Here is a 12,146-nt window from a genome sequence, read left to right as displayed (position 1 = left end):
GGAGTTTTTTTTACACAAAAGCTCTTTGCTGAGAGAACTTTTCAAAGATTTATTTTTATTTTCTGCCTGTTTTGTGATTTACTGTGTTCGGCTCGCTCGAGGCTGCACAGTCTGTCAGGAGAGCAAACACGCTGATAATGCAGCAGTGCTTTGTTATCCTAAAGGCAGAGCGTATCACGCACAACATTTTAGGCTTGCATACGACTCTGGTTGGCTCTGTTGACTCTGGGATAATTATGTTTTCTAACCTTTCCTGTGTGGTTTTCTGTGCTTCTCACATAATGACTGCAGAAGTGTCTAACACATACTAATATAGACACGGAGCGTTATTTATAGACACCCATCCTGTGCTGACTTGATGGAAATACCCCAAAAATGACGTGAATAAGATGTGATGAGTGTGTGTTTGTGGAGATGAGAGAAGGCACGCTGGTGGATTTCCAATCGATGTGTCAAGAGGTTTAAATGTGTGTGTTTAAACCGTCTGTTACCATCTGTTGTGTGTGTGTGTGTGTGTGTGCTGACAGCATGAATCACACCTATAGAGGCATTAGTGTGAGGGCAGAGTTGGGATGGGGATTCCCGACACGCACGCTCAGGCTTTCATAAACTGTAGTGGAAACAAAGTGTGAGTTTGGGACCTTTTTAAGCTTTTACCTTTTACTTAGACACGAACTCCAAAAGGAGAATTTTTTTCCTTTTTTTTTAACTTTTGAGAAATGAGCTCAGCCGTGACGACATTTGTTACTCACGTTCTCATTTCCTCTTTCAGGATCTTCATGTGTCGCAGGGAGCTGTGGACAGCTCAGTGGATATGGACCGCCTGAACAGGAACATGCCCGAGTGTGGACGGCAAACTCACCAGGTGTTACAGGTGAGTGTGTGTGTGTGTGTGTGTGTGTGTGTGTGTGTGTGACAGAGTCAGTCAGAGTTTTATTTTTGTTCATTTGTTCATTCAGTGTAATGCACGTTAGACAGCTTCACAAAAATAAAGACTAACTGAGAAGTAGACGCCTTATCTCCACACTAACCTTGAGATCCAGTGTTATCATTGTGACCTCCAGTGGGAGCTCCACAGCATCCAACCACAAACAACCAGAGCAGGAAATAAGTACAAGTGCAGAGTAGAACTTTAATAGAACTTTCAGATATCTGTACTTTACTTGAGTAGTTTTTTTCTGATAACTGTTTACTTTTACTTCATACAGTTTTACACAAATATCTGTACGTCGTACTCCGTACATGATCAAAACGGGCTCGTTACTTTAGGTTTAACACACCTGTGGGAAGTGCTTACTTCACATCACTGCACGACTTTAAATAGCGCACCGATCGGAGAGTAAACAGTAACACAGCATCCATCACTGGAGCTTCTAACATACAGAGAAGTAACAGAGGCAAACCCATATCATTTATGTATCATTCACAGAGCGGTGCTCAGGGTTTAGCTGTGCCATAACGAGCTGGAATGTGTTTTTTGGTAAGGATGTCAATAATTACAGGAGTGAGCATGAAGGGTCCAAACACTTGTTAGTTTTGAAGGAGCACATTTGTGTCCTGTAGCTCCAGGGAGCATAAAAAAGCACACTGGGTTTGTTTTTTTTTAAAGAACTTGAAGCACAAGAACATAATCATTTAATTAGTAATTAGATTACACCAAACAGCACCATATACACCATACAGCCTCAGCACCATTTTTTAGATGTGATCACTTTGTCATTTTGAAATGGTGAAAAAAAAAGTCTTTATTTAGCTATATTTATTTATAGTCCCTGTTAAGGCCAGAGACGCATTGAGACCATCTAGAGCCCGACTCTTTGTAATCTGGCCCGGGATACCGTTCTTCTAAACGTGGCAGCTTCTCAAAGACACACAGTCGTCATCTTAGCATTTTGGTTCCATGTGCCCGGCTCACACACTCAGTGGGCGCTCTCGTCGTCTGACATCCTCTGAGGTTGAATGTCAGCACGCTGGGCCCTGGGACGGTGTCCTGGCATCGAGAGACTCCACGGAGCGTAAACACAGAGTCAGAGGCTGACGTGTCACTGAGGTCGGCACGAGCAGCACATATGTCAGCGAGGGTAAAGTAGTAATTAGACAGACTCGCAGATTAGATGTCTGTGCTGTCCACCTGCTGCTTCTAAAAATCCTGCAGTCATTAAGGGGGGGGGGGGGGGGGGGGTCTGGAAGATGGAGTGAGATGAGATTAAACTTCAGTGATTCCTGCAGACAGGCTCTGCAGACTCGTTGTCTTCATTTGCAGATCTTTTCAGTAGCTTTGACATTCAAAGTACTCTCATGTATCTCACACTGGGCCTCGGTGCTGCCCCTGATATCTGCTCTCTGTGACATCATGAAGATCCATGGGCAGTGTAAGGCTGAGCTCCCAGTGATTTGTACATTATTTCAAACTTTGGTTATGTTTAATGTGAGCATCCACCAAGAAAATGATTTCTTATTTCTTCCAAAGCTCCCAGCACAGCACAATCTCTGTTTAAACAGTCGTCACAGCAGATATTTTAGTCAAACTGAAGATCACTATGCTTGCATTAACACGTAGATAAGCAGCGTGGTGCAGATTGCTGCTGGCTTCATGTCACCCACCTGTGCAAAACAGCTTCTAATACTTCTGAATTTCACTTCCTGGTTTGTGGGATGTCAGCCTGATATTAGCACGGTGTGACTCCTCTTTGTTTAAAGTCTCTGCAACAAAGGTGATGAGTGCAAATAACCGCTTTGTGGCTGGAGAGGAAACAAAGAAGTCAAAGCAGGAAACAAATCTCTGAGTCTTGGTTTTTCCAAAGTTTCCAGCTTTCAGCACTCTCCCTGTGCGCTCTGAGGTCCTGCATTGGTGTTTCACAGAGACGCCTGCAGAGGCTGCAGCCACGATGTGCAGGGCTGACCGTGCATCATCACTCTAACAGGACACGGCAATGAAATGAAACCCAACTGTCCTTCCAGACAAGTTGGCATTAGTCTCCACATTTCTACAGTAATTAATTCTGTAAATTCACAGAAAAATGGGAAAAAACAATATTTTGAAACACAGTTGAAACAAATATTTTTCTGCTATTTAAGCTGAGAGAGATTTTAGGAGTTTTCATCCAACATGATGATATTTTTAGATTCCTGTCATTTTTAGTTGAATGTGCTGTGACAAAGTGATCTTGTAGTGAATTCATCTCTTCAAATGCAGTAAAGAAATCAATATGTCAAAGAGACGTAAACAAGGTTATGCATTTAAAATCCTCCAAATAAACATGTGACCATATCATGAGCATGTGACCACCTCATAACAGCTACACTCATGTACAGATGAAGTACATATTTACTACTTAGATTACATCACAGTGTGTCCTGCACACGCAGGCAGGAAGCTGTTGCTGAGCGCTCCACATGGGAGCAGCAGCACACAGCAGATAAGCCAGCATGCATCTTGCAGACTCCTCCCCTCTCATCCCATCACTCCCAGTATAAACTCTCCCAGTGCCTTAACCAAGATGCCCTCTATCTCAGCAATCCTCTTAGACTTGACCCCTCTCCACCCACCGACCCCCGCAATCAGATAATCCTATCAGGACACGCCCGGCTAGCTAACCAGCCGAGAGGACGGCGAGTCACTCGTCTCGTCCTGAATAAGAATGAAAAAAACAACACACGGCCTCATAAGTGGGACACAAAGATGCAGACACAGCAGGTTTGAAAATGTAAATGCCTCCACACTCACTGCAGCTCCTTCAACACTGGAGCTGGCACAGAGCCGTAAAAACAACGTCAGACGCTGCCTGTCAGCACAGGTGGAGCACAGGTGGAGCACAGGTGGAGCAGTCCCGTCGGCTGGGACTTCAAACTAACTCTGTGTGCAGTGAAGGACAGAGTGTTCTGGACCGACACTCATTCAGAGAAGTTAATGTGTTCAATTGTGAAAACATGATGTGCTCGCTCTGCCCAACGTCAGCCTCCCATTCACTGAATCACTCCTCCCACAGTTTCATGTAGTCACATGTAGTTCACGAAAAGAAGTAATTAGGTTTGAGATGAACTAATGAACACAGTGGAGGGAAACACACATAGGCAGGAAGTGAAACCACGAGCAAATGTTCAATTTACCAAAATAAGACAAAGTAACAGCAAAGAGAAGAAGAAGAAGAACAGCAGGCGGGATGGTTACAAGATTTACGACAAAACAGGTCCTGTACACGCTGCTGGACACTGGAACAGAAACATCGCCAAACAGCCACACATCCTTCTTCACAGGCCTTCATTAACATGTATGAGCAGTGAATAACAAACAGTGAAACACTACAAATAAAACAGCTCCTGAATTTTTATCCATGCACAGGGTCACAAGTGAGAAAGCGTGGGAACCAGAGCAGGAAGTTCTCCATCATGAGTGTTTGTCAGAATAACTCCAACTAGCTCCGTGCGACAGCTTCGGTTTGTCCCGTGAGAACTCGTCTATCGTGTCAGACCCTGGGAGGTCAGCAGGGCCTCTCAGTCAGGCCTCCGTGCTGCTGACGATTAGAGAGCAGAAGACTCTTTGCGCTCAGGCTGCGCTGAAGTGCTCATCACAGGTTTGCTCGCCGAACGCCCTCCAGGAGCTTCGTGTCTCTTAATTGTGGAGCGCTGTTGCTATGGTGACGCCCCTTCCCCCTCGCTGAGCTGAGCGCGTGGAGCTGCTTCAGCCTGAGCTGTGAGGGGGAAGACGACACGCACACACCTCCCTCAGAGGATGAGGAGCATGTAAACAGCCACAGCAGCCTCCTCTGTGGGTCTGACCCATTAGTGAAGCAACAAAAAGAGCCTCCTCTGTGACCGCCCCCTGTGATGCTGCACGTCTGTGCTTTTATGTGATGTGCAAAACCAATTAGTTTGTCTAATGGACGAGAAACGATCTCCCGTTAGGTCCCACTCACAGCACTTTATCATCCACACACACACACGGCACAGTGGACGACGTGACCTCCTCGAGTTCAGAGGTACAGACTGTCTGCTCTGTCAGGTTACACACAGCACGCTGCCGTGCTTCAGGGTGCTGCACAGGGAAAATGGCAACAAATACCAACGCTTCAAAGATGGAATGGTAATGGGATTGTTTATAATTAATTACGCCTCTAGCAGCCAATCAGAATCCCTTCTTGCGATAGAGAACATGCAGCGTGAGGCGGGGAACATGCTTTTAAATCACATCACCAACATTTATTCACAGGCACCAAAAACAGTCATCACACACTGTTAATGTCCCCCTTTGTCTGCAGAGCACCCCCCTGGACCTGATCGAGACCGGAAAGGGGCTGAAGTTCCAAGCAGAGCGCCCCCACTTGGTGAGCTTGGGGAGTGGACGACTGAGCACAGCCATCACCCTGCTGCCACTGCCTGAGGGTGAGAGCACTGCTTTAACACCGACCGTCACGTTAGTTAGCAAAGGGTACCTGAACAGCAGGTGTGCAGAGGTGCAGCCATACAGAGCCATCAGTGTCAGGCTGTGGTCACTAAGCTTATGTCACACTGACGGTGTTTGTTTGGTTCATAAAGAACTGGTTTTCTTCACTGATGTAGCGTTAATGCCATACTCTCAATGACGCTGGAGAGGAATATTTTCCCTGTTGCCATCTTAGTATATTTTAATGGGATGTGACGGGTGAGCAAACCAGTGATGGAGAAGGAGCTGTTTTCTACAGTCGTTGGTGGAAACTAAGCAAGCTCACACTTAAGGACGACCATGATTTATAAGTTGCACTTAATGTTGTGTCCAGTAAGTCCTCAGGAATGTTTTTTAGATTAAGGAGTTGTTCCGGAGGAGTCGCCCCCTATGGGCTGTTAATAATAATGCAGATTTAAAGATTTAAAATCCCTGGCAGCAGTGAGCTCTGGAGCCCCGTCATTAAGTTGACCCGCATTTTTGACTTTTTTACAAACTGACCACAAAGCGCCGCGCCTGTTCTGTCTGCTTCTGTGAACAGCTGACAGGTTTCATGTCGTGTCTCGTCACTTCTTGGCTTTCCTGTCGTTGCCTTTTCAGATTCCTCTCTCGGGGGGTCATCTCCACACAAAGCTCATGTCTGTGGGTTTGTCGCACTTCGTGTTTCATTGGACCGTGACGTTGCTGTCATGTGATACTGATACTACTGATCACTTTCACTGCACAGCATGAAATCAAAGCCTAACACTTGTTCCTTCCCCCAGGCCGGACCACTCTGGGTCATGGTCCCATGGACATCAGCATCCAGGGTCCTGGTGTGGCAGCTCAGCACTGCTACATAGAGAACAGGTCAGGGGTTATCACGCTGCACCCCTGTGGGAACCTCTGTGCTGTTGATGCCATCCAGATTAGACAGCCCACTCGCCTGTCACAAGGTAGGAACTGGCTCAGCCGCCTCCCACAATCCACTCGCTTTTGGTGCAGTTTTAGTAGGATTGATGTTTCCCAGTGTAGTGGCCATGGTTTCTCTTTAACTTGGTGCTTTCAGCAGCCTGCTGATGTGCACAATCCCAGTAACTGTGAGTCAGAGATCTCTGGCTGCAGGTCTGTTGGATCAAATGCTCAGTTTGAGTTTTTAAACAAGGAGGACCCCGAGGTTCCCGGGTTAGGGAGTTAACTGAGTGTGCTTTGCTGTGCTCAGGCGTGCAGATGTGGAAGAAACTGATGGGAGAGATGAATCGATTCTCAATCTGCTGCGGCTGTAGTGGGTCTTAGACTGGACTCGTCATATTGCCCTCTGGGACTGACAATCTAAAAGGTGAATGATTGCTTTGCTAGAAAGCAGCGTCTCGTGGGAAAGTATGAAAGATAAACACAAAGGTTAACTGGACACCTTCACTAGCTCGTCTGTCTACCACATAGAGTTATAACACAACTGAAGGGACCATGGTGACTATGAGATCCTTAGAGAAAGGTGTGTTGCACACAAATACATTAATGTGGCCAATCTTTGGAAGAGGGGTGAGTCGGGATACTCTACATATTACTGTAGATACTTAATGCATAAAGCCACGCGAGTCCCTTCAGACTGACTGGACCAAAGGGAGCTGAAGGACAGTCAACACTGTGTAAAAGTCTTGATCCACATTTCTTCAAACAGTGAAAAAGGTGCAGCACTTTATTGAAACACCTGCAAATATACTATGTAAGGCAAAAACAGTTTGTACATATCTAATGAGCTGGAAAGTCAGTTCTTGGTGTGACCACCTTTATTCTTAGGCAGCTTGACTTTAGCTAGTCTCCAGGGACAGTTCATCTAGGACAGACCTTCCCAAAGTGTGGGGCCCGCCCCCTAGGGGGGGCGCAGAGCCATTGCAGGGGGGGCGCGGTATGAAAAGGAAAAAACAAAACAAAAAAAACAATGCTTGGACACTGCTAGCACAGGGCGCCTCCACAAACGCAAAGCAGGAGATGAAGCATCGCTGAATATGTCTCCAAACCAACTTCCTTCCAAGCCAAAGACTAGAAAATATGGTGAAGCATATCTTCCCTTTGGCTTCACCTGCACAAGTGCCAAGGTAGGTCTCCCCTGCAAAATTAGTTTCCCTGCGTCGGGAGCAGCGCTGGGCTCTCCAAATCACGGACAAACAGGATCCCACATTCTTGATTTTTAGTTCACAAACACTTCTTGTAATAACTAACTACTCCTGACATTTTGGACATGTTAGCTCTTTATGCAGTAAAGTTACAGCGGGATACAAATAATATCAGGCTGATCCTGCCGTAATTTGTTCCCCCGGTTCAAATCACCGACAAACAGGATCCCACAGCTGTTTATGTGTTTGAACCCATTTTGCACAGAGAGACATTTTTTGAAAAATGTATTGACAGCAATGTTGAATATTATTACACAGGAAAAAAAAACAACTACACGTAAAATAATCACACCGTGACGCCTCTGCCTTTCTAAATGGAGGGACAGTAACTGCGTGTGTGTATGTAAGCGTGTAAAACCTGCAGATAGTCAGATTAACAGTATTTTGTCTCTATCTGCCATCCTGCAATTCATCTCATGTAAACAATAACGTGGCGCACAGCGTGACGTGAAAAGAGGCACATACCTTTGACGTTGCGTGACGAACTCTGTATTCCTCGTCCACACGTAAACGCAAAAGAGTTTTAAAAAATCTCCGTTGTCGGTGATTCCAAACGCCGTTTACGTGTGGACGAAACAGCTGCGTTTTCAAAAATACCCGTGTAGGTGTGGGCGCAGCGTAACAGAGTTAGTAGTTTATTTTATTACTGCCTGTAATTTATTGCCGTTTACTTGTATTTGCTTAATTGTTTAATAAATGTTTGAGGTGTGAAATAAACCGCAATGGAGCAAAATATGGGTGTGTGTGTTTGGAGGATGTGTTCGTGCGTGCGTGTGCGCGCGCGAGGGGGGGGGGCGCAAACATTTTTCTTGTAAAACAAAGGGGGGCCCAGCAAAAAAAGTTTGGGAACCACTGATCTAGGAGGACATGCTGTCTGTCCCACGATCCCACCCTGCTTCAGTATCTTAGACATTTTTCATTCTGACTCTTCACTCTATCAGACCTGCTGATTTTCAGTCCAGCTCATGTGTAATTTGGCATCTTTTATCCCTGTTTCCTTAAAAACCTCTTCTTAACAGCCGTCCTCTGATTACCAGCGTTTCTGATGAGGCTTCAGTTCATAGATCATCTGAAGGGTCAGCTGTATCTCTCACATCCTGGACTTTTCCTCCTAATTCTTCTTGTTTCTTGTTTAAGATGATAACTTTCCAAAACTGTTCATCTGCTCCAGACAGATGTTTTTTAGCCCTGTACCTTCTTATTTTTGGGGACACACTGCACACCATCCTGATATGTACCAAGTGTTTATCTAATTATTCTATACCTTCTTGGTGCAAAACAAACTGCTGAAGTAAAGATACAGTTTAAAGCAGCTTAAAGCAACACGGGCTCGCAGTCAGAGCATAACTAGTGTCATAAAATTCAAGTAACTGCTAATTGCTGCTCTCTATATAAAAGTGGATTCAGTTAACAGCCACAACTGAAAAACTGAAATAGCGTCCAGGAAAATGAAAAATCTCACCAAACTCATCTTTAATATTTCAATTTATTTTCTCATAGTCGGGAAGACATGCTGTAATACACACACACACACACACACACACACACATATGTATAGAATTTCCTGTCATGTTGCCCAATTCACTGCTTTTAAAGGAAGTAAAACTGTAACGATGTAACTACTGCAGTGTAGTCATGGAAATTCATGGAAGTGTACATCAGAGCCTCGGAGAGAGCGAGCTGTGTGTAATGAGAATGAGTTAAAGAGACAGTACTCATCATTACTCACAGGATGTGTACTTCCCTCTGTACTGCTGTGTAAGTACAAACACTGTAGTGTTTTTCTCAGAGCCGTAGTACATGCAGTACTTTCTTTAGAATCTGTGCAGTCAATCTGTGTCCTGCACGGCTCGGGGATACGTGTATGTCTGCAGTGGGTCCCTTTGTCACTGTGGCATTTTGACCTGAACAGTGGCAGGGTAACCTGAGTGGGGACACGGGGCTATTTATACTGCTCCCTTTACCCCAGACAGTCAGCCCTGGGGGGGGTTAAGGTTGAAAAATGAGTGTGTGGGTGAACCAGAGTTCACTGTCAGGATCCTGGACAGTAGTGTACGGTGGGAAGAGCTGTAGTCCTGATAACAGCAGTAGTTTGTGTTGTTTACAAGGCGGTAATGCACACCTTAATACACGTTGATATCTGATTATACAACAGGAAGTAGATCAGACTTTATTGGTTCCTACCACTCCCTTGGGCTATGTGAGTAATACTTTACAAGGCACAGAAGTATTCCCCTCAGGACAGGTGAGCGGTGCAGCATAGCAAGCTATGACTAGATGCTGATGTGTGTCAGCTAATCTAATGGAGTTTACCTTGGCTAGACTAAAGAGTCTAAACCACGCCACAGCTTTGCCCTGTCAGCATTTCAGTTTAGAGGAAATCAAGCAGCAACAAGCTGGTGTTCTTAAAAAATGGAAATGTGTTCAGCGAGAGGGTTAGTGGTAACTGTCTGAGGTTTCAAATCAAGAGAAGTCTGTTTGTTCAAAGAAGGTGAGCTAATACTTTAACTGGATAATAGCTGCTTGGTTTCATGGAGCCTGTGAGGAAGAATACTAAAAGAAAATAGGGCTCAGATAAAACTCTTCAAAGACATTAGCAGATGAGTCAGAGTCTCTAACATCCACGTGTGTCCAACATGGCTGCTAATGATAGACAAACTCTCAGACTCTGGACTGAAAGGATCAGAGGAGAAATTTAAAATGTTGTTTCTGCCTTTTCATCTACGCTCAGTTTTGTCCCCTTATTTAACTTGTCACTTTAGGCCTGAGGTGTCACTGGTCCTGTCCACATCAGGTCAAAGTGAGCTCACAGTGTAAAGTGTGTTTGACATCCCTGCTTTAGGCCCATGCCTTCACTAAAAGCCTGCTTTCTTCTGTTTGGCCAGCTTTGGGAAGCCGACGAGGAGCAGCTCCCATAGATCGGGAGGTGCTGAGCAGGCTGTGCTTTTAACAGACAACTGCATATAAAAATCTGTGACGAGTTAATTTATTTAAAGGATGTTTGAATATTCCTACATCATTCTTGTCCGAGGGGCAAATAAAACAGCTTGTTTCAGTGTGTGGGCTGAGTGGGTGGACAAAGGCCTGTGGGAAGATCAATAAAGATTATTTTGAATGGGTATAGAAAAAAAAACCCACCCAAAACAATAACTTCCTGTTAAAAGGTGGTTTTTCCTTTCCACTGTCACCAAAGTGCTTGTTCATAGGGGGTCATATGATTGTTGGGTTTTTCTCTGTATGTATTATTGGGGGGTCTAGCTTACAGTATATGATTGACTGATGTTGGCGCTGTATACATAAAACTGAACTGAATTGAATACAGAGTTGAAATGGGGGGAATAACTCCACCTTAATTTACCTGTAATTGAGGATTTTCCTGCGTGTTTCCGGTCAGTGGGTCAGGCAACTGGCATAAAACATGCTCAGTATTAATAAAAGCCCACAGGGCCATCGTGTTCTCGGCAGAGGCTGGTGTGCCTGCAGGGAGCTCCGTTTTATGGCTCATATAAATGGCTGTTAATACGCGGGGCTTGACCTTTGTTCCTCTATACAGTGATTAAGCTGAGATATGAGAGAGAGAGAGAGAGAGAGAGAGGTCGCCCTGGTTTCTTTTCAAATTAAAATCAGCTCTGGTGTTGCCCCTACAGACCTGCTCTAGTCAGGTCGCATAATCAATAAATCAGCGGTATGGATCAGTCACATTATTGCTCTCCTCTATCGTTCCACGTTGCCCCCCCCGTCTCTGACTCCGGATCTCCACCTCCCTCCTCCTCCTCCTCTCCGGTGTCTGCTCCCTGACAGACTCTCTCCGCGGGGCGGGCACAGGGATGACTGTGAGCCAGCTGTTACTCACAGGAACCCCGGCAGCAGAGGAGCACTCCACGGGCAGACGCGTGGGGAGGAGGCACACAATGGACAAAGCTCCCGGTGACTGTGGACTGCTGCTTCAGTGAGCGTGGACACACGGATACAGGGACAGCTCCTGCAGAGTATACTGGAGTCTGCCGGACTGGGGCATTATCATAACAATAGGCGCGAGGACAGCCCCGCACCCCAATACACGCGCGGGATTGTTCCGCAATAAAACTCAGACAGACGGACAAAAACACGTGGCTTTTATTTCAAGGAGCGATGAAAACGGCGGAGGGACGGCAGAGTTTCAGCTACACGAGTTAAAGTAAGTTGTGATTTCACCGCGTGTTCGCTTGAAGTGTTTCCCGTGCTTTGAGTCGGTGCCCGGGGCTTTGTGGAGCCGCTGGAAGGTGACGGGGTTCGGGGAGATGGAGCAGGGTAACTCCAGCTGGACCTCCTGACCTCGCAGGTTAGCCTATTACACCAAGCAGCAGCGCTATGAGGGTATATACGCTGCTATTACCCGTGTCTGTCACCAAACTCTATTTAAAAACTGCACAAATGAGTCATTTTGTGTGCATCGTGTCAACCTGCATGTCGCAACAACATTCTCTCTGGCTTCCTATTCATTTCTATGAGGTTATTCAAAATTCGGCACACATGAAACAATTATTTCTTAAAAAAAAATCAACTTTAATTGAGCTCTTGCTTGTTTA

The 12,146-nt window shown here is 45.6% G+C and overlaps 1 protein-coding gene across 15 annotated transcripts in view; it reads left to right on the top strand.

Annotated features, from left to right (window-relative positions):
• Positions 1-12,146, top strand: part of phldb1b (pleckstrin homology-like domain, family B, member 1b) — a 129,892-nt gene that overhangs the window by 39,463 nt on the left and 78,283 nt on the right. For 14 of the 15 annotated variants that reach the window (XM_025898329.1, XM_025898325.1, XM_025898332.1 and 11 more), the window contains exons 2-4: positions 773-874; positions 5,259-5,382; positions 6,187-6,357. In XM_025898329.1, coding sequence (XP_025754114.1) covers positions 773-874; positions 5,259-5,382; positions 6,187-6,357 — 397 coding nt within the window. Of the gene's footprint in view, positions 1-772; positions 875-5,258; positions 5,383-6,186; positions 6,358-11,394; positions 11,756-12,146 lie in introns of those variants that run through there. The other variant, XM_025898334.1, reaches the window with a different exon arrangement.

The sequence above is a fragment of the Oreochromis niloticus genome, linkage group LG14 (genome assembly GCF_001858045.2).
Source record: "Oreochromis niloticus isolate F11D_XX linkage group LG14, O_niloticus_UMD_NMBU, whole genome shotgun sequence".
Classification (NCBI taxonomy): Eukaryota; Metazoa; Chordata; class Actinopteri; order Cichliformes; family Cichlidae; genus Oreochromis; species Oreochromis niloticus.
This window is presented reverse-complemented; position numbering and strand designations above follow the sequence as displayed.